The sequence below is a fragment of the Bombina bombina genome, chromosome 8 (genome assembly GCF_027579735.1).
Source record: "Bombina bombina isolate aBomBom1 chromosome 8, aBomBom1.pri, whole genome shotgun sequence".
Classification (NCBI taxonomy): Eukaryota; Metazoa; Chordata; class Amphibia; order Anura; family Bombinatoridae; genus Bombina; species Bombina bombina.
Genome location: NC_069506.1, coordinates 48683171 through 48704375, shown reverse-complemented (window position 1 = coordinate 48704375; position 21205 = coordinate 48683171). Strand labels below are relative to the sequence as shown.

Sequence of the window (21205 nt, the reverse complement as noted above, 5' to 3'; positions counted from 1 at the left end):
GTGTGGGCTTCTCTGTGCCATGTGTATCCTCCGATAAAGCTTCGGAATGTGCTGTGGTCACACCAGGCATTAATGCAGGGCCACATTTTAACGTCTTACCTAGGAATTAATGCAGGGCACCCCCCCTCCAATTCCTGTGCACCAATGCAAAGCAATACTTTCACCCTTATCACATCATACATAGTAACATAGTAGATAAGGTTGAAAAAAGACTGAAGTCCATCGAGTTCAACCTATACAAATCTAAAATACTTACAAAAAGCTCCAGTTAAGCTTAAATAACCCCATTAAAATGTGACCCATTTAATACTAGCAATCATATCCATGAATTTTGTTTATATACAGAAATTTATCCAGACTATTTTTAAATGTATCAATGGTATTGGCATTCACTACCTCCTTTGGTAATGAGGTAGTGAATGCCAATACCATTGGTAATACAGCATGATAATATAAAGCAAAAAAGATAAATATAGATGAATAAGTGAGAATTGGTTAGCATGTTGGTAGGCAGGGTGATGGATAGATAGGCTTATGGATGGTACAGAATATAATTTTGCCTAGGATGCAGGAAATCCTTAGTATGACCTTGCTCAGCTACTAAACCCAAATTAATCATTTGTATCTTTTTATTACAGAAAGTACATTAAAGGGACACTGAAGCCAAATTTTTTCTTTCGTGATTCAGATAGAGCATGCAATTTAAATCAACTTTCTAATTTACTATTTTCAATTTTTCTTCACTCTCTTGCTATCTTTATTTGAAAAAGAAGGCATCTTAGCTAAGGAGCCATCCCATTTTTGGTTTAGACAACTGGACAGCACTTGTTTATTGGTGGGTGAATTTATCCACCAATCAGCAAGAACAACCCAGATTGTAAACCAAAAAAGGGCCGGTTTCTAAACTTACAGTCTTGCTTTTCAAATAAAGATACCAAGAGAATGAAGAAAATTTGATAATAGGAGTAAATTAGAAAGTTGCTTAAATTGCATGCTCTATCTGAATCACAAAATAAAAAAAATTGGGTTCAGTGTCCCTTTAAGATTTACTTTAATAAAGCTAAATAAAATGCAGAGTGGTTTTATATAGTTAACAAAACTCTAATGTCTAGTTATATAAGTTTAAATCCATGAGCATTTGTGCAGAATGATGGTACAATTAACCCTCTAGCTGCCTTATTATTAAGAGGGAAAATAAGATACAGAGAGAAATTGTTCTCTGACACAAAGCACTTTTTAAGTTTATGCATTGATTGGAAAGTATTAGCAGAGCCTGTGAGTATGTCAAAATATTACTGAAGAGCAATATTCCAATGAAACAAAAATGAAAGCGCAAAACCATGAGATTTAAAGAGCTTGTTTGTGCTTCATAATTATAATTATTTTATAGATAAAATCTTCAGATTTTACGATTGACTGCCATATCTACAGTCTTATCTCTTTAGTGACAGAGCGTTATCACATAAAACTTGGCTGGCTGTTTAAAGGTCAAAGGCCAATCATTTGTTAAAGGGACACTAAACCCAATTTTTTTCTTTCATTATTCAGATAGGGCATCCAATTTTAAGCAACTTTCTAATTTACACTTATTATCAATTTGTCTTTGTTCTCTTGCTATCTTTATTTAAAAAGCAGGAATGTGATGCATAGGAGATGGCCCATTTTTGGTTGAGAACCTGGGTTATGCTTGCTTATTGGTGGGTAAATGTAAGCCTCTAATAAGCAAGCGCTGTCCATGGTGCTGAACCTAAAATGGGCTGGCTGCTAAGATTTACATTCCTGCTTTTAAAATAAAGATAGCAAGAGAATGAAGAAAAATTGATAATAGGAGTAAATTAGAAAGTTGATTAACATGTCATGCTCTATCTGAATCATGAGAGAAAAAAATTGGGTTCAGTGTCCCTTTAAATATTTTATATATGGGTAAAGGTATTTTCAGGTTTAAACTGTATATCAACGCCTGACAGGTTTTTTCTCTCCTGATAGAACAAATCTAAGTGTGGTTCCTTGTCTGGCAAATGGGCTTTTTTGTAGACACAATTCAACTGCTGACAAATGCTTCTGTTAAACCTTTATCCTTCATGGATGATAAAGATGTATATTAAGTTTTGCAAGCTTGCAAAATACTAACATCTTCAAATCTATTGAATTTCATGTCTTTTTAGCATGGATACAGTCACATGAGAATTCTTCAGATTCTATTTATTTATCTTGTATTTTTTTTACATGGATGGATTTACAAACGATTTATGTTCCAGTCCTGGGATGGTTTACATCTCTGCCTTATCAGACATTACTGATTTTTCATTTGCCATTTGGCCCAGCTGTGCATTTACCTCGGGTCTTTTGAAACCTTGATCACTTCTCCTTTTGAACCTTTATGAAAAGCATCACTTTGGGCAGTTTTATTTTGGCTATTACCTTGGTAAGGTGAGAAGGTACCATCCCGCTGACTTACTGTACCTGTATGCTTACGGAATGTGGTGTCACGTGTCATGTCTCTCAAGCCAATTGTCTTCCTTCATTCTGTTCTGATAAAAACGTTGGGAAATGGGAAACATCTACACAAGCAAGAAGTCTCATTCTACAAATTCAGTTGACAGATTTTTGGACAGCTGAAGTAGATATCTCTTTTGAGAACCTCTGTAAGGCAGCAATGTGGAGTTCACCTCAAAACATTACAAATTGATGCTTCTGTAGACTCAGTTTTGCTTTTTCAGCATTAATTGTACAAACTGAATGTTTTTCTGACCACACTTTTATTTTATTGCTTTGGTGTTTCATAGATTTTGAAACATGGATTTGACAGCAGACAGGAACCAGAAAGCCCATGGAGTTTTACAATATTTCCTTTGGTTGTGTGAGCTCAGTTCATTCTATTAATTCCCTTACAGTAATTGCCTTTGCCACCTCCATTGACTCCTAGTTCTGAATTTTTCACTTTGTGATGTTTTCATCCACAGTTTTATTAAAACCCTTAAAATACTCAGACTTCTTTTTTGGTAAATGCTTTTAGGGTGAGACAATATATTCAGAAGTTAAATAATACTTAAAGTAATTTCTATATCTTGGCTCAGTTCTCAGTAGCATTCATCACGGATCCCTTCCTTTTATTTACAACTTGTGAAATAAGAATTGTATGTTTCATCTTTTGGCTGGGCTGTGGCATAGAAAGCAGTCCCACCCTCTCTACATAGGCTTCCCAAGGACTTGACTTCAACTGTGTCATATGACACACACACTGATTGGATATTTATTAGAATTGCCATTAAAAAAGTTCATCCCAGTGGGCCGGCATAACATAGTAATAGAAACATTGCTATAGGCACGGATTTAACCATTTTCACTGATTTTTTTTACATTTTTTTTAAACAGGTACACACATGCTTTTTTAATGGCAAATATGACATATGTGGCAGTTGATTAGCTAGAGTTTATCATCACTTTAACATTAGACAGAAAAATACTGGAACAAAGTATAAATGATGTTTGAAGGGACAGTCAAGTCCAAAAAAAACTTTCATGTTTCAAATAGGGAATGTAATTTTAAACAACTTTCCAATTTCTCCTACATTGGTGTGTCCGGTCCACGGCTTCATCCTTACTTGTGGGATATTCTCATTCCCTACAGGAAATGGCAAAGAGAGCACACAGTAAAAGCTGTCCATATAGCCCCCCCTCTGGCTCCGCCCCCCAGTCATTCTCTTTGCCGCTCTGAACAAGTAGCATCTCCACGGGGATGGTAAAGAGTATGTGGTGTTAGTTGTAGTTTTATTTCTTCTATCAAGAGTTTGTTATTTTAAAATAGTGCCGGTTTGTACTATTTACTCTACAACAGAAAGTGATGAAGATTTCTGTTAAAAGAGGAGTATGATTTTAGCACCAGTAACTAAAATCCATTGCTGTTCCCACGCAGGACTGTTGAAACCAGAGAACTTCAGTTGGGGGGAACAGTTTGCAGGCTTATCTGCTTCAGGTATGACCAGTCTCTTTTCTAACAAGACCTAGTAATGCTAGAAGACTGTCAGTTTTCCCTTATGGGATAGGTAAGCCATTTTCTTAGACTCAGTAACAGAATTAAGGCTTATAAATTGGGCTCTATGCTGGTTGACACTATTGTGGGCTAAATCGGTTAACTTTTATCATATTTATATGACATTTGGAGTGTTTTGCAAACTTTGAAACACTTTTGGGAACGTTTATTTGCGCCTGGCAGTTGTTTAGACGGCTAATCTTGTCAGAAAGGCCCCTTCACTCTGGAATGCAGAGGGAGGAGGCCTCATTTTCGCGCCTCAGTTGCGCAGTTACTTTCTCTAGGCAGTGCATGCAGCTTCACGTGAGAGGGTCCAGTGGCTTAGAAAAGGACTCAGAGAGGCTTATTACTGTGGTGAATAACCCCTAAGGAAGGTAAAAGCCGCAGTAAAGTCTGTGGCAGGGACTGTAGTGTGTTTAAACCGGTAAATTTAGATTATTAGCTCCGGTTTGCTCATTTAAGGGTTAAAATACTTGAAATTTGGTGTGCAATACTTTCAAAGCATTAAGACACTGGGGTATAAATTTCATAAAGATCGGATATTTCTTTAAAAAAAAACCCAGGTAACCAGAGACTCACTCCTCTGGTGGTTGACTCAGGATCACCTGTCTCAGGGAATGAGTTTCCGCAGACAAGAGTGGATCATTGTCACGACCGACGCCAGTCTCTTAGGCTGGGGCGCGGTCTGGGGCTCCCTGAAAGCTCAGGGTCTATGGTCTCGGGAAGAGTCTCTTCTCCCGATAAACATTTTGGAACTGAGAGCGATATTCAATGCGCTCCTGGCTTGGCCTCAACTAGCGAAGGCCAGGTTCATAAGATTTCAGTCGGACAACATGACGACTGTAGCATACATCAATCATCAGGGGGAACAAAGAGTTCCTTGGCGATGAGAGAGGTATCCAAGATCATCAAATGGGCGGAGGATCACTCCTGCCATCTATCTGCAATTCACATCCCAGGAGTAGACAACTGGGAGGCGGATTATTTGAGTCGTCAGACTTTCCATCCGGGGGAGTGGGAACTTCACCCGGAGGTCTTTGCCCAGTTAACTCAACTATGGGGCATTCCAGATATGGATCTGATGGTGTCTCGTCAGAACTCCAAGGTTCCTCGCTACGGGTCCAGATCCAGGGATCCCAAGGCGACACTAGTAGATGCATTGGTGGCGCCTTGGTCGTTCAATCTAGCTTATGTGTTTCCACCGTTCCCTCTCCTTCCCAGGCTTGTAGCCAGGATCAAACAGGAGAAGGCCTCAGTGATTCTAATGGCTCCTGCATGGCCACGCAGGACTTGGTATGCAGACCTGGTGAATATGTCATCGGCTCCACCATGGAAGCTACCTTTGAGGCAGGACCTTCTAGTACAAGGTCCATTCGAACATCCAAATCTAGTCTCTCTGCAACTGACTGCTTGGAAATTGAACGCTTGATTCTATCTAAGCGTGGGTTTTCAGATTCGGTTATAGATACTCTGGTTCAGGCCAGAAAACCTGTGACTAGGAAAATTTACCATAAGATATGGCAAAAATATATCTGTTGGTGCGAATCCAAGGGATACTCTTGGAGTAAAATTAGAATTCCTTGGATACTTTCCTTTCTCCAAGAGGGTTTGGATAAAGGTTTGTCAGCTAGTTCTCTAAAAGGACAGATATCTGCTCTGTCTGTCTTGTTGCACAAACGTCTGGCAGCCGTGCCAGATGTACAGGCGTTTGTACAGGCATTAGTTAGAATCAAGTCTGTCTACAGACCTATAACTCCTCCATGGAGTCTAAATTTAGTTCTTTCAGTTCTTCAAGGGGTTCCGTTTGAACCTTTGCATTCCATAGATATTAAATTACTATCTTGGAAAGTTCTGTTTTTGGTTGCTATTTCTTCTGCTAGAAGAGTTTCCGAATTGTCTGCTTTGCAGTGTACTTCACCCTATTTGGTATTCCATACAGATAAGGTAGTTTTACGTACTAAGCCTGGTTTTCTTCCAAAGGTGGTTTCCAATAGGAATATTAACCAGGAAATAGTTGTTCCTTCTCTGTGTCCGAATCCAGTTTAGAAGAAGTAACGTTTGTTACATAACTTAGATGTAGTTCGTGCTTTAAAATTCTATTTAGAAGCAACAAAGGATTTCAGACAGACATCTTCTTTGTTTGTCGTCTATTCTGGTAAGAGGAGAGGTCAGAAAGCTACTGTTACCTCTCTTTCCTTTTGGCTAAAAAGCATCATCCGTTTGGCCTATGAGACTGCCGGCCAGCAGCCTCCTGAACGAATTACAGCTCACTCTACTAGAGCTGTGGCTTCCACATGGGCCTTCAATGATGAATGAGGCTTCTGTTGAACAGATCTGTAAGGCAGCGACTTGGTCTTCTCTGCATACTTTTGCTAAATTTTACAAATTCGATACTTATGCTTCTTCGGAGGCTGTTTTTGGGAGAAAGGTTTTGCAAGCTGTGGTGCCTTCCGTTTAGGTTACCTGACTTGTTCCCTCCCTTCATCCGTGTCCTAAAGCTTTGGTATTGGTTCCCACAAGTAAGGATGAAGCCGTGGACCGGACACACCAATGTAGGAGAAAACAGAATTTATGTTTACCTGATAAATTTCTTTCTCCTACGGTGTGTCCGGTCCATGGGCCGCCCTGGCTTTTAGTCAGGTTTAAAATTTTTATTTTTCTGTACACTACAGTCACCACGGCACCTTATAGTTTCTCCTTTTTCTCCTAACCGTCGGTCGAATGACTGGGGGGCGGAGCCAGAGGGGGGGCTATATGGACAGCTTTTGCTGTGTGCTCTCTTTGCCATTTCCTGTAGGGAATGAGAATATCCCACAAGTAAGGATGAAGCAGTGGACCGGACACACCGTAGGAGAAAGAAATTTATCAGGTAAACATAAATTCTGTTTTACTTTTATCGCCAATTTTGCTTTGTTCTTTTGGCATTCTTAGTTGAAAGCTAAACCTAGGAGGGTCATATGCTAATTTCTTAGACCTTGAAGGCTGCCTCTAATCTAAATGCATTTTGATAGTTTTTCACCACTAGAGGGCATTAGTTCACGTGTTTCATATAGATAACATTGAGCTCATGCACGTGAATTAACCATGGAGACAGCTCTGATTGGCTAAAATGCAAGTCTGTCAAAAGAACTGAAATAAGGGGGCAGTCTGCTGAGGCTTAGATACAAGGTAATTACAGAGGTAAAACGTGTATAAATATAACTGTGTTGGTTATGCAAAACTGGGGAATTGGTAATTAAGGGATTATCTATCTTTTAAAACAATAAAAATTCTGGTGTTGACTGTCCCTTTAAGGTTTATGTAATGTATGATGCGGTGCACCTTTTACAATGTCATTTTTCTTTTGCATATTTCTAGCTGGAAAAGAAACAGGTTTCCCCTCCGTTCAAGCCTCAAATCACAGATGAATATGGTCTGGAAAATTTTGACACACAATTTACCAGTGAACCTGTACAGCTCACACCGGATGATGAGTATGTATACATTTCTAATCTTGTTATACAGTGATAATAGTTACCATATGGTGTTATTTACCTTTAGACAAGTACCACTCAAATCTTATAAGGAATGTATTGATTTCTATAACAATAAGCTAAATATCCCAAAATAGGGATGGGTTTCCTAATGTTTACACATTTAGTAAAGAACATGCTCTGCTAGGAATAGCTGGAAGGGCATTTAAACCCTGGGTCATATAAACAGGTGCACAACTTAAATCCTAATTCCTGGAACTGTTTGTGCATTTAGTAACATATATAATGTTGTATTATTTTTGTTTCATGCTTTAATAATTTATCTCCCTTTTTTTTGTGTTGCAGAGATGTAATAAAAAGAATAGACCAATCTGAATTTGAAGGTTTTGAATACATTAACCCGTTGTTGCTCTCAACAGAGGAGTCGGTATGAATGGCTGGGATATTTCTATGAACAAATAATGTTATCGATCCCGAACTTGTATCGTTATCTACAGTATATGCATGCGAGGCTGGAAAACTGATTCAAGGTTTTGAGTAAGGGCCACTCCTACAGGATTTGCTGCTGAATATCAACCACAATGAAGCTATTCGTTGTTGATCTCTCTTGAGTAGCAGCAGATCTATGTGAATGCAGATGTATCTGGCTGAGTTACAGAAGAGATTCACTTTTTGTGCCTGCCTCATGAAGGACCTACTGTGTATGTTAATTCCATCTCTGAGGGCGTGTGGAGAAACGGTTTACTACCGGCAATCACATACAAAACTCGCTTCCGTTAGTGAAGTAAATGCAGTGTGCTCCGTTATTTGGAACCCGACGAAAAGATAAAGCAGGTCAAGGAACGGCAGACTTTTAGCTGATCAACTTCTCCTCCTGACCCCAGCTGTGTGGCACTTATAAATGTGACATATACATGTAATTGGTTACTAAAGAATGCTCTGTTTTAAATTGGTTATTTAAGAAACATATCGATAATAGAAGGGAATCTTTAAAATTATGGAAAATTATATCTTGTAACATTTAACTAGAAAGATTATGAAGATTAAGGACTTTTATATAATGGATAATAAATCTATCAGCTCATGGAAGTATTTAAAAATAAGAGAACACTGTAGTATTGCACTTAAAGAAAAAAAAAAGCTCTGTAATCAATTTGGTTTAGTAAAGGCAATAATAAACCAAACCTATCTGTAGGAGGAGAAATCAATTTTGCACATTGAATGGCTTTCTGAAACCTAAAATGTAATGTGCCTAACTTTTAGCTTGTAGCGTGACATTTTGCTAATTTTATCCGCTCTGATGCAGTATGTACTGAAATAAAACGCTCAGCCATAGAACCTAAAAAAAATCCTTAAAGCCTTAACAGGTGAAAAAATACATCTTTATCCTTAACACATATCCCTAGTCAAGCACACTTTTTTCTAGATTAGCCGTTAAAAGCTTTATTTGTTTTGTATCTTCTGGTGATTTGGCAGTAACAGTTGGGCCTAAAATTGCATATTAGATGTTTCATTTTGGAATGCAGGAAATGCCGCAGGTCATGTAATAATCATTATTTTATGGGCATCTACATTCCTACGTTGTAAATGCACCATCAACAGAGTCCTCTAACATTAATAGTATCTTCATTTAGGGAGATGTAAATATCGTAAAAATATTTTATGCTTCGTAAGAATTGGCTTAGTATCCAAGCTAAATATCATCTTGTACTGCAACTTGAAGCAGACGTCAGCTCTACGTTATCTTGTAATGTGTTGAAGCCTCTAAGAGGCAGTAATGTCTGTTAACTAGATTTTGAAACTATTTCCCTAATTTAGGGTACAAACCAAGTCCTCGCTTACATCAATGATATATTTTAATTAAGCAATGCTGGAATACTATATGCAGACCCTCAACTCTAGTGATTAATTCAGCATTAACTGCATTAAAAAAAAAAAACATTTTGAAATAATGCATGGAATTTTGTGGTTATATATTTTTTTACAATCCCTAAATAAAACATTGTACTTCAAACAAGAAACAAGTATGGAGATCTCTTGTTTGAGTCTAGAAGTAACACACTGGCTATAATTCAAGTATATCTTTGTTCTGACGTGTTGTCATTATGTTGGTTATTGATTTGTTTGTTTTTAATGTTCAGCGTTAAAGGTTAAATGCCTAGGCTGCACAAAAGCCAGAGTTCTGCAAAGGCTGTCCCATCTTATATATCGCTAGACGTATTAAAGGGATCCATTTTCACTTTGCAGTAAAGTAAAGAGTTGTTTTTTTTATCCACCAAATTGCTTTTTTCGGCTGTTGGTATAAACTTATGCAGCTTCAACGTTTTGATTAATAAAATCACCAAAATCTTATATCATGTATAATTCACGCTTTATTTCTCAACACTACCCATATGGGACAGTATGTCTGACCTTTTTAAGGGAAGGGTTAAAACCCACTTCATTACTGCATTCAGTCTTGTAAGACCAAACTCTACTACATCAGGGAAGGGGTTTTAAAGGAGGTTTTGGTCCTGTGTAACTTTATGTGGATGTTTTGTTAAAAGTACAATGTGGAGGTTGAATAACAGATGTATATTTGCTGAAAGTTTAACAAAATACTTGATTTTATACATTTAAAGACATTGCAAATGTTTTCTGTGTTGCCAAATAGTTTTTTTGCTCATATGCAAATGTATGAAAATATTGTTCTGTTCATAATGAAGGGGAATTTTTTTTTATATATATAAAAGTACTTGTTTTATAAATTAAAGAAAATGAAGGCTGTAATGAATTGTGTGGTTTGATGGGACCTAATATATGAAAAAAATGCTCTGGTATTTATCTAGTTGTCTTATTTGAAATAGTAAATTAACATTATAGCTAATTTAATTCTTGTAAAACAGTAAATATGTTCTTGTAGTTTTGTAAAAATTAAATAAGACGTTGCTGACCAACTTAATTGTGCAGAAGATGGTAAACTAATCCGTAACGGTTAAGATCATTTTTATTCTTGCACATTAAAGACTTTACTTGAAAAAGCTCATAGGCTTTTATTTTATTGTTGCCTATTCAACAAAGTCTGGTTGATACTACACATCTTCTTCAGCAAAAAGAAAGGAAATAATTGCGTGTAAGCACAGTAAAGGATGATGGCTCTTTTGAGACTTTTCAAAGGTAGGTGTGGTCAACATCAATACTTTAATACAGTCTTCAGTGGTTTAAAGCATTCTGGGATATTAAATTAGTTACTATATTCTTTGTCCGATGCTGTTTCTTCTCCTTTTAACCCATATCATCTGTGAAATATTATTATTTATTGTGATCACTGACCGCTCTCCATTTGCTTTTGACCTTGTATCGCCAATGAAATAATTTATTGGTGTTAACTCTGATTTCTAAACATTTCTTCTGCTTTTAACCTACTATCATGAATTAAACATTATTGGTGGATCTTCTTTATGCTATTGTTGTTAAAACACCAACTTGTATTTTTGTATCTCATTTACAAAATATTAATTGGTAGAAACCCTCCCAGAAGCCTTTAGTGTGCCTAATACACAAACCTCCTCTTCTTATCTATTTAAATTTCTACTTGGGAGTTTATTCTGTACAAAAAGATTTTTTTTCCCCATGAAGGTTGCCTGTGACATGTTGCTGATCTAGGCCTCTCCTACATATAAAATTATTTCCTGGGGATATTACAAGGCATAGATTGACTTTGGCATTGTTCTCTTGTGTATTCACTATTTTTAGCTACTGTTTGTATTGCAGTCCTGGAGGAGCAGGCAACAAGGAATGCCAGGGCTGGATTGTGTCATCACTGGATCTATGGATTGTGTAGACTTCTCCTTAACTTTACCTGTGGTCCAGTGTCCTACTCCAGGTACAGCCATCTGAAGATTAGGCTCCATGTTCTTTATTATTGGACTTTGGGATTATGGTCAGTGTGATCTCTTAAATACCTTTATGGTGAATTATTGGCTTACTCATGTAACACTTGGGGAGCAGTATTTCAAATCACGTTTTGGTGACACTTTTTTAGTGTGTCAATAACACATTTGCTACAGTGTAGCCATAATATTAGACGTAAAACACATTCAGTACAGTGTGAACTTATAGTGGCTATAAAAATAATATATTAAAAAAGCCATCAATTCCAAAAACAAGTTTTACACAGTTTATGCTGGGGAAAAAACACACTTCGCACTTTTGTAAAACAAAAAAGCCACAACTACGGTCTTCTACGGGATATTAATATACCGCGTGCAAAATCTTCATAAAAAGAAAAAAAAAATGCCAAAAGTTTAAAACGTTTATTTTATCGGGGAAACATGGCCAGGTTTCAAAAGGACTATCCTTTATCTTAAGTGCACCTTTTCACCCATACCAGTCTCGCAAGCCTTAGTGCCAAGATTATTATTTGTAAGAAATCTACTGAATGTACATATTTACAGTATTTATTTATGTTGAAAAGATTCTTATTTTTTCCAAAAAATAAAATAATAATAATAACAAATACAGTTACAGTGTTACAAAATTAGACAATGAGGTCACGGTTCTCTATGTATCATACCTGAATTTATAGTTAGGCTAGTGGGAGTCATGTAACGATACATAGAATAATACCTTTGTTTATGCTTAAGATGGATATGCTAGCAGAGTATATGTAAGAGTATTAATGGGTTTGAGATGAAACAACATAATATTGGTACAGTGTCAAATAACCACTCCCAAACAAGGAGATTCTAAAACCACAGACTGAGGTATTCTATTTCATAATTTACAGTATTATTTAAGCTGTTACTACACAGAAACCATTTTTATTTTTAGTGAACGCATATTCTTTGTTGTGTAAACATGCTTTAAATACACGCATCCTCCCCACTGCCGAGATCCGAGTTCCCTATTGCTTCCTAGCGCCACTCAATGGGACAGAGGGTCAGCTGCTTCTTTTTTTCTTATAAAATATCGCCGGCTGCATAGATTGCGAGACTGGTGAGACAAAAAAGGCAATTTTTGAAGGTCTGACAATCCTTTTATCATTGTGCCCTTAAAGGGACACTGAACCCAATTTTTTTCTTTTGTAATTCAGAAAGAGCATGCAATTTTAAGCAACTTTCTAATTTACTCCTATTATCAATTATTTTTCGTTCTCTTGCTATCATTATTTGAAAAAGAAGGCATCTAAGCTTTTTTTTTGTTTCAGTACTCTGTACAGCACTTTTTTATTGGTGGATGAATGTATCCACCAATCAGCAAGGACAACCCAGGTTGTTCACCAAAAATGGGCCGGCATCTAAACTTACATTCTTGCATTTCAAATAAAGATACCAAGAGAATGAAGAAAATTTGATAATAGGAGTAAATTAGAAAGTTGCTTAAAATTTCATGCTCAATCTGAATTACAAAAGAAAATTTTTGGGTACAGTGTCCCTTTAATGAGCTCTGTGCACCATGCCCCAAAAAAATGGATTAATCTCGAGGTCAGTGGCATATATTATACTTCACCACTTTATGGAAGCTGGGCAAAATAAAGTCTTCACCCCAGGATCCGGGTGAGCTGCAAGTGTGTCCTCTATTACTGCGGGTGAGCTGCAAGTGTGTCCTCTATTACTGCGGGTGAGCTGCAAGTGTGTCCTCTATTACTGCGGGTGAGCTGAGTGAGGCCTCTAATAAGGGGAGACAAAGAAGCAACATAGTGTTTTGTTCCTGCCACTGATACTTACCAGGAGCTCCCTCTAACAGGCAGGCATCAGCAGCCACTGTAACTTGGTGGAAGGAGGGGGAGCGCTCTTTCCTCCTTACCATGCTGGGATATACCGCGGCTTGAGAGATGCTGTGGGCCTCATTCCACACAAGCTGGAGAACACCCACCATTTCGTACACAGAATAGCTGGACTGTGCTCCTTCCTGACTATGTAACAACTCCTCACTTTTGATGCACTCTCAATAAAAACATAATTTATGCTTACCTGATAAATTTATTTCTCTTGTAGTGTATCCAGTCCACGGATCATCCATTACTTGTGGGATATTCTCCTTCCCAACAGGAAGTTGCAAGAGGATCACCCACAGCAGAGCTGCTATATAGCTCTTCCCCTCACTGCCATATCCAGTCATTCGACCGAAACAAGCCGAGAAAGGAGAAACCATAGGGTGCAGTGGTGACTGTAGTTTAATTAAAATTTAGACCTGCCTGAAAAAATCAGAGCGGGCCGTGGACTGGATACACTACAAGAGAAATAAATTTATCAGGTAAGCATAAATTATGTTTTCTCTTGTTAAGTGTATCCAGTCCACGGATCATCCATTACTTGTGGGATACCAATACCAAAGCTAAAGTACACGGATGATGGGAGGGACAAGGCAGGAACTTAAATGGAAGGAACCACTGCCTGTAGAACCTTTCTCCCAAAAACAGCCTCCGAAGAAGCAAAAGTATCAAATTTGGAAAATTTGGAAAAAGTATGAAGCGAAGACCAAGTCGCAGCCTTGCAAATCTGTTCAACAGAGGCCTCATTTTTAAAGGCCCAGGTGGAAGCCACAGCTCTAGTAGAATGAGCTGTAATCCTTTCAGGAGGCTGCTGTCCAGCAGTCTCATAGGATAAACGGATTATACTCCGAAGCCAAAAAGAAAGAGAGGTTGCCGAGGCCTTTTGACCTCTCCTCTGTCCAGAGTAAACAACAAACAGGTTAGATGTTTGGCGAAAATCTTTAGTAGCCTGTAAGTAAAAGTTCAAGGCACGGACTACGTCTAGATTATGCAAAAGACGTTCCTTCTTTAAAGAAGGATTAGGACATAATGATGGAACAACAATCTCTTGATTGATATTCTTGTTAGAAACCATCTTAGGTAAAAACCCAGGTTTTGTACGCAGAACAACTTTATCTGAATGAAAAATCAGATAAGGAGAATCACAAAGTAAGGCAGATAACTCCGAGACTCTTCGAGCCGAGGAAATAGCCATCAGAAAAAGAACTTTCCATGATAGAAGTTTGATATCAATAGAATGAAGGGGTTCAAACGGAACCCCTTGAAGAACTTTAAGAACCAAGTTTAAGCTCCATGGAGGAGCAACAGGTTCAAACACAGGCTTAATTCTAACTAAAGCCTGAACGTCTGGAACTTCTGCCAGATGCTTGTGTAAAAGAATAGACAGAGCAGAAATCTGTCCCTTTAAAGAACTAGCTGATAGTCCTTTGTCCAAACCCTCTTGGAGGAAGGACAATATCCTAGGATTCCTAACCCTACTCCATGAGTAATTCTTGGATTCACACCAATGAAGATATTTACACCATATCTTTTGGTAAATTTTCCTGGTGACAGGCTTTCGTGCCTGTATTAAGGTATCAATTACTGACTTCGAGAAGCCACGCTTTGATAGGATCAAACGTTTAATCTCCATGCAGTCAGTCTCAGAGAAAGTAGATTTGGATGATTGAAAGGACCTTGTATTAGAAGGTCTTGTCTCAGAGGCAGAGTCCATGGTGGAAAGGATGACATGTCCACTAGGTCTGCATACCAGGTCCTGCGTGGCCACGCAGGCACCATCAATATCACCGATGCTCTCTCCTGTTTGATTTTGGCAATCAGACGAGGGAGCAGAGGAAACGGTGGAAACACATAAGCCAGATTGAAGAACCAAGGCGCTGCTAGAGCATCTATCAGTGCCGCTTCTGGGTCCCTGGACCTGGATCCGTAACAAGGAAGCTTGGCGTTCTGGCGAGACGCCATGAGATCCAATTCTGGTTTGCCCCAACGGAGAGCCAATTGAGCAAACACCTCTGGATGGAGTTCCCACTCCCCCGGATGAAAAGTCTGACGACTTAGAAAATCCACCTCCCAGTTCTCTACACCTGGGATATGGATCGCTGACAGGTGGCAAGAGTGAGTCTCTGCCCAGCGAATTATCCTGGAGACTTCTGACATCGCTAGGGAACTCCTGGTTCCCCCTTGATGGTTGATGTAAGCCACAGTCGTGATGTTGTCCGACTGAAATCTGATGAACCTCAGTGTTGCTAACTGAGGCCAAGCTAGAAGAGCATTGAATATTGCTCTTAACTCCAGAATATTTATTGGGAGGAGTTTCTCCTCCTGAGTCCATGAACCCTGAGCCTTCAGGGAGTTCCAGACTGCACCCCAACCTAGAAGGCTGGCATCTGTTGTTACAATTGTCCAATCTGGTTTGCGAAAGGTCATACCCTTGGACAGATGGACTCGAGATAACCACCAGAGAAGAGAATCTCTGGTTTCCTGATCCAGATTTAGTAGAGGGGACAAATCTGTGTAATCCCCATTCCACTGACTGAGCATGCATAATTGCAGCGGTCTGAGATGCAGGCGCGCAAATGGCACTATGTCCATCGCCGCTACCATTAAGCCGATTACTTCCATGCACTGAGCCACCGTGGGGCGCGGAATGGAGTGAAGAACACGACAAACATTTAGAAGTTTTAATAACCTGGACTCCGTCAGGTAAATTTTCATTTCTATAGAATCTATTAGAGTCCCTAAGAAGGAAACCCTTGTGAGAGGAGATAGAGAACTCTTTTCTTCGTTCACTTTCCACCCATGCGACCTCAGAAATGCCAGAACTATCTCTGTATGAGACTTGGCAATTTGAAAGCTTGACGCCTGTATCAGGATGTCTAGATAAGGAGCCACCGCTATGCCTCGCGGTCTTAGAACCGCCAAAAGAGATCCCAGAATCTTTGTGAAAATTCTTGGGGCTGTAGCCAACCCGAAGGGAAGAGCTACAAATTGGTAATGCCTGTCTAGAAAGGCAAATCTCAGGAACCGATGATGATTCTTGTGAATCGGAATGTGAAGGTAGGCATCCTTTAAGTCCACTGTGGTCATGTACTGACCCTCTTGGATCAAGGGTAAAATGGTTCGAATAGTTTCCATCTTGAATGACGGAACTCTGAGGAATTTGTTTAGGATCTTTAGATCCAAAATTGGTCTGAAGGTTCCCTCTTTTTTGGGAACCACAAACAGATTTGAATAAAACCCCTGTCCTTGTTCCGTCCGCGGAACTGGATGGATCACTCCCTTTACAAGGAGGTCTTGTACGCAGCTTAGGAATGCCTCTTTCTTTATCTGGTTTGCAGATAATCTTGAAAGGTGAAATCTCCCTTGTGGAGGAGAAGCTTTGAAGTCCAGAAGATATCCCTGAGATATGATCTCCAACGCCCAGGGATCCTGAACATCTCTTGCCCACGCCTGGGCGAAGAGAGAGAGTCTGCCCCCTACTAGATCCGTTGTCGGATAGGGGGCCGCTCCTTCATGCTGTCTTAGATGCAGCAGCAGGCTTTCTGGCCTGCTTGCCCTTGTTCCAGGACTGGTTAGGTTTCCAGGCCTGCTTGGATTGAGCAAAAGTTCCCTCTTGTTTTGAAGCAGAGGAAGTTGATGCTGCACCTGCCTTGAAATTTCGAAAGGCACGAAAATTAGACTGTTTGGCCCTGTCCTGAGGAAGGGTATGACCCTTACCTCCAGTAATGTCAGCAATAATTTCTTTCAAACCAGGCCCGAATAAGGTCTGCCCCTTGAAAGGAATGTTGAGCAATTTAGACTTTGAAGTCACATCAGCTGACCAGGATTTAAGCCATAGCGCCCTACGCGCCTGGATGGCGAATCCGGAATTCTTAGCCTTTAGTTTAGTCAATGAACAATGGCATCAGAAACAAAAGAGTTAGCTAGCTTAAGTGTTCTAAGCTTGTCAATAATTTCAGTCAATGGAGCTGTATGGATGGCCTCTTCCAGGGCCTCAAACCAGAACGCCGCCGCAGCAGTGACAGGCGCAATGCATGCAAGGGGCTGCAAAATAAAACCTTGTTGAATAAACATTTTCTTAAGGTAACCCTCTAATTTCTTATCCATTGGATCTGAAAAAGCACAACTGTCCTTAACCGGGATAGTGGTACGCTTTGCTAAAGTAGAAACTGCTCCCTCCACCTTAGGGACACTCTGTCATAAGTCCCGTGTAGTGGCATCTATTGGAAACATTTTTCTAAATATAGGAGGTGGGGAAAAAGGCACACCGGGTCTATCCCACTCCTTACTAATAATTTCTGTAAGCCTTTTAGGTATTGGAAAAACATCAGTACTCACCGGCACCGCATAGTATTTATCCAGCCTACACAATTTCTCTGGCACTGCAATTGTGTCACAGTCATTCAGAGCAGCTAATACCTCCCCAAGCAATACACGGAGGTTCTCAAGCTTAAATTTAAAATTAGAAATCTCTGAATCAGGTCTCCCCGATTCAGAGACGTCACCCACAGACTGAAGCTCTCCGTCCTCAGGTTCTGCATATTGTGACGCAGTATCAGACATGGCTCTTACAGCATCTACGCGTTCTGTATCTCGTCTAACCCCAGAGCTATCGCGCTTGCCTCTCAATTCAGGCAATCTGGATAATACCTCTGACAGGGTATTATTCATGATTGCAGCCATGTCCTGTAAAGTAATCGCTATGGGCGTCCCTGATGTACCGTGCGTCCCTTGAGCGGGAGGCGAAGGGTCCGACACGTGGGGAGAGTTAGTCGGCATAACTTCCCCCTCGACAGACCCCTCTGGTGACAATTCTTTTATAGATAAAGACTGATCTTTACTGTTTAAGGTGAAATCAATACATTTAGTACACATTCTCCTATGGGGCTCCACCATGGCTTTTAAACATAATGAACAAGTATCCTCTGTTTCAGACATGTTTGTACAGACTAGCAATGAGACTAGCAAGCTTGGAAAACACTTTAAAGCAAGTTAACAAGCAATATAAAAAACCTTACTGTGCCTTTAAGAGAAACAAATTTTGACAAAATTTGAAATAACAGTGAAAAAAGGCAGTTACACTAACGAAATTTTTACAGTGTATGTAACAAGTCAGCAGAGCATTGCACCCACTTGCAAATGGATGATTAACCCCTTAATACCAAAAACGGAATAATAAATGACAAAAAAACGTTTTTAAACACAGTCACAACAACTGCCACAGTCTACTGTGGTTGTTACCCTCCTCAAACACGACTTTGAAGCCTTTTGAGCCCTTCAGAGATGTCCTGTATCATGCAGAAGGAAGCTGAGTGTCTTAGTCTGTAATTCTAGCTGCGCAGAAAAGCACTAAAATAGGCCCCTCCCACTCATATTACAACAGTGGAAAGCCTCAGGAAACTGTTTCTAAAAATCAAGCCAGCCATGTGGAAAAAACTAGGACCCAATAAGTTTTCACCAAACATATATAAAAACGATTAACATGCCAGCAAACGTTTTATATTACACTTTTATAAGAGTATGTATCTCTGTTAATAAGCCTGATACCAGTCGCTATCACTGCATTTAAGGCTTAACTTACATTAATCCGGTATCAGCAGCATTTTTCTAGCAAATTCCATCCCTAGAAATATGTTAACTGCACATACCTTATTGCAGGAAAACCTGCACGCCATTCCCCCTCTGAAGTTACCTCACTCCTCAGAATATGTGAGAACGGCAGTGGATCTTAGTTACTTCTGCTAAGATCATAGAAATCACAGGCAGATTCTTCTTCTAATGCTGCCTGAGATGAAACAGTACACTCCGGTACAATTTAAAAATAACAAACTTTTGATTGAAGTTAAAAAACTAACTATATAATACACCACTCTCCTCTTACTACGTCCATCTTTGTTGAGAGTTGCAAGAGAATGACTGGATATGGCAGTGAGGGGAGGAGCTATATAGCAGCTCTGCTGTGGGTGATCCTCTTGCAACTTCCTGTTGGGAAGGAGAATATCCCACAAGTAAAGGATGATCCGTGGACTGGATACACTTAACAAGAGAAATTGGAGTTTTCTAAGTGGTGCTGCTGCTTCAGATTTCTTATATACTAAGGGGCTTTGGTGTGAGGCCTAGCAGTAAGCACACCACACTGGTGCTGAATTACTTTGGACAATTATGTAGCAACTCCTGCCTTGTCAGTAGAGCTGCAACAACTAATCAATATAATCGATTAGTTGGTTTGCAATTAGTTGGACTGTGCACAGCACCAGCTGTTTTACTCCAATGAGCTCCTGCACATGGTATTGTGTTTTATGGTTATGCCCTTAGCCTAAAGAACTTCAACAGATGCTTACTTTTCACTTTCTCAGGACAGTATAAGTTTACAACTACTCCTACAGAAATAATAGGAGTCATCATTTGGATTGTTTATATTACATCAGGTGATTATGGACTAAGCGTTGCATGATTTAGTGCCAAGCTTGTTATTTACACCTAGCCCTAGATTGATGGGATTTGTTATTTGAATTAATATGCACAACTATTAGCGGATCGCTTGCTATTGCTGATTATATGCACTGTATAGCTAAATGTGTAAGGATTTGTCCTGTTATTGATATATAGTCCTTAGCGCTTTTGACTTTTCAAATTCAACCTTTAAGTATATATCTGTTATTTTAAAGGGACACTGAACCCAAATTTTTTTCTTTCGTGATTCAGATAGAGCATGCAATTTTAAGAAACTTTCTAATTTACTCCTATTATAAAATTGTATTCATTCTCTGGGTATCTTTATTTGAAAAGCAAGAATGTATGTTTAGATGCCGGCCCATTTTGGTTAACAACCTGGGTTGTCCTTGCTGATTGGACAGCACCAATAAACAAGTGCTGTCCATGGTCCTGAACCAAAAAATTGGCAGGCTCCTTAGCTTAGATGGCTTCTTTTTCAAATAAAGATAGCAAGAGAACAAAGAAAAATTGATAATAGGAGTAAATTAGACAGTTGCTTAAAATTGCATGCTCTATCTGAATCACAAAAGAAAGAAAATTGGGTTCAGTGTCCCTTTAAGTGCGGACTAGATATTTTTTTCCCTAAGCTTATAGCTGATTTTTTACTATTGCATATAGATATTCAAGATATTTTTATTTTACTTTTATATTTACTTTAAGAGGCCCCTTGAATTGGTGGAGCGTTAAAGATAAATATCCCGAACAGGAGGGTTTCCGGAGGAGGAGCTAAGCGCATGCTGGAGAGTGCTGGCTTAGAGAACTCCAGTCCTTAAGCTTTTGGCGGAGCTTTTCCCGCGCCTCACCCCAAGCACCTGGGGTAGCTGCTTGGACTATTTACTACATCGATACTGGAGCCCAGGCAGTGGAAAAACCGAACCACTGCACTGACAACGGTCAGACTAATTAAAAAAGAAACTCTATTCTCCAATAGAACATTGTAAGACACGGGGCTTGTGTCTTGTCTATCATTTTTAAACATAACTCTTCTTGTTACTCTACCCCCTCTCCCACCGCTGCTGCGTGAGAGGAGGGTAGGATTAAAAGAGACTCTATAAACATACTCCCCGGAGTTATGACCACAGAATGCCCACACTCCTAAAAGCATAACTACTGCTTCTTTCAGTAAGCCTCTGAGGCCCTGCTGAGGTGCTCTCAGAGAAACTTTTATTCAAACCGCTGAGAAGTAGAGCGGAGGGGAGAGGAAATAAAGGGCTAACGCTTATAAACTACAATAGCGTTCAACAGATTAGCCTGAGCCCACAACAGTTTAACTTACCAGAGTTACATCCTTGGGCCAAGTCCGGAGATCACAGACGTCATCTGAGGGAGCCGCGGCGCATCTGCTGAGGCGTAGGAGACATCGACGGAAGCAGTCTGCATAGTGCGACCTGGCTATCGCTACATGTGAGACACTGTGTTTTTTCTTCCTGTCAGCAACGACCTCAGTTT

At 39.5% G+C, this 21205-nt stretch overlaps 1 protein-coding gene across 1 annotated transcript in view; it reads left to right on the top strand.

Moving 5' to 3' along the window:
- The window catches only part of PRKCZ (protein kinase C zeta), a 508310-nt gene extending 497781 nt beyond the window's left edge, over positions 1-10529 (top strand). The window contains exons 18-19 of the mRNA XM_053690355.1: positions 7391-7506; positions 7852-10529. Coding sequence (XP_053546330.1) covers positions 7391-7506; positions 7852-7939 — 204 coding nt within the window. The 3' untranslated portion in view covers positions 7940-10529. The remainder of the gene's footprint in view (positions 1-7390; positions 7507-7851) is intronic.
- The last annotated feature ends 10676 nt before the right edge of the window (positions 10530-21205 follow it).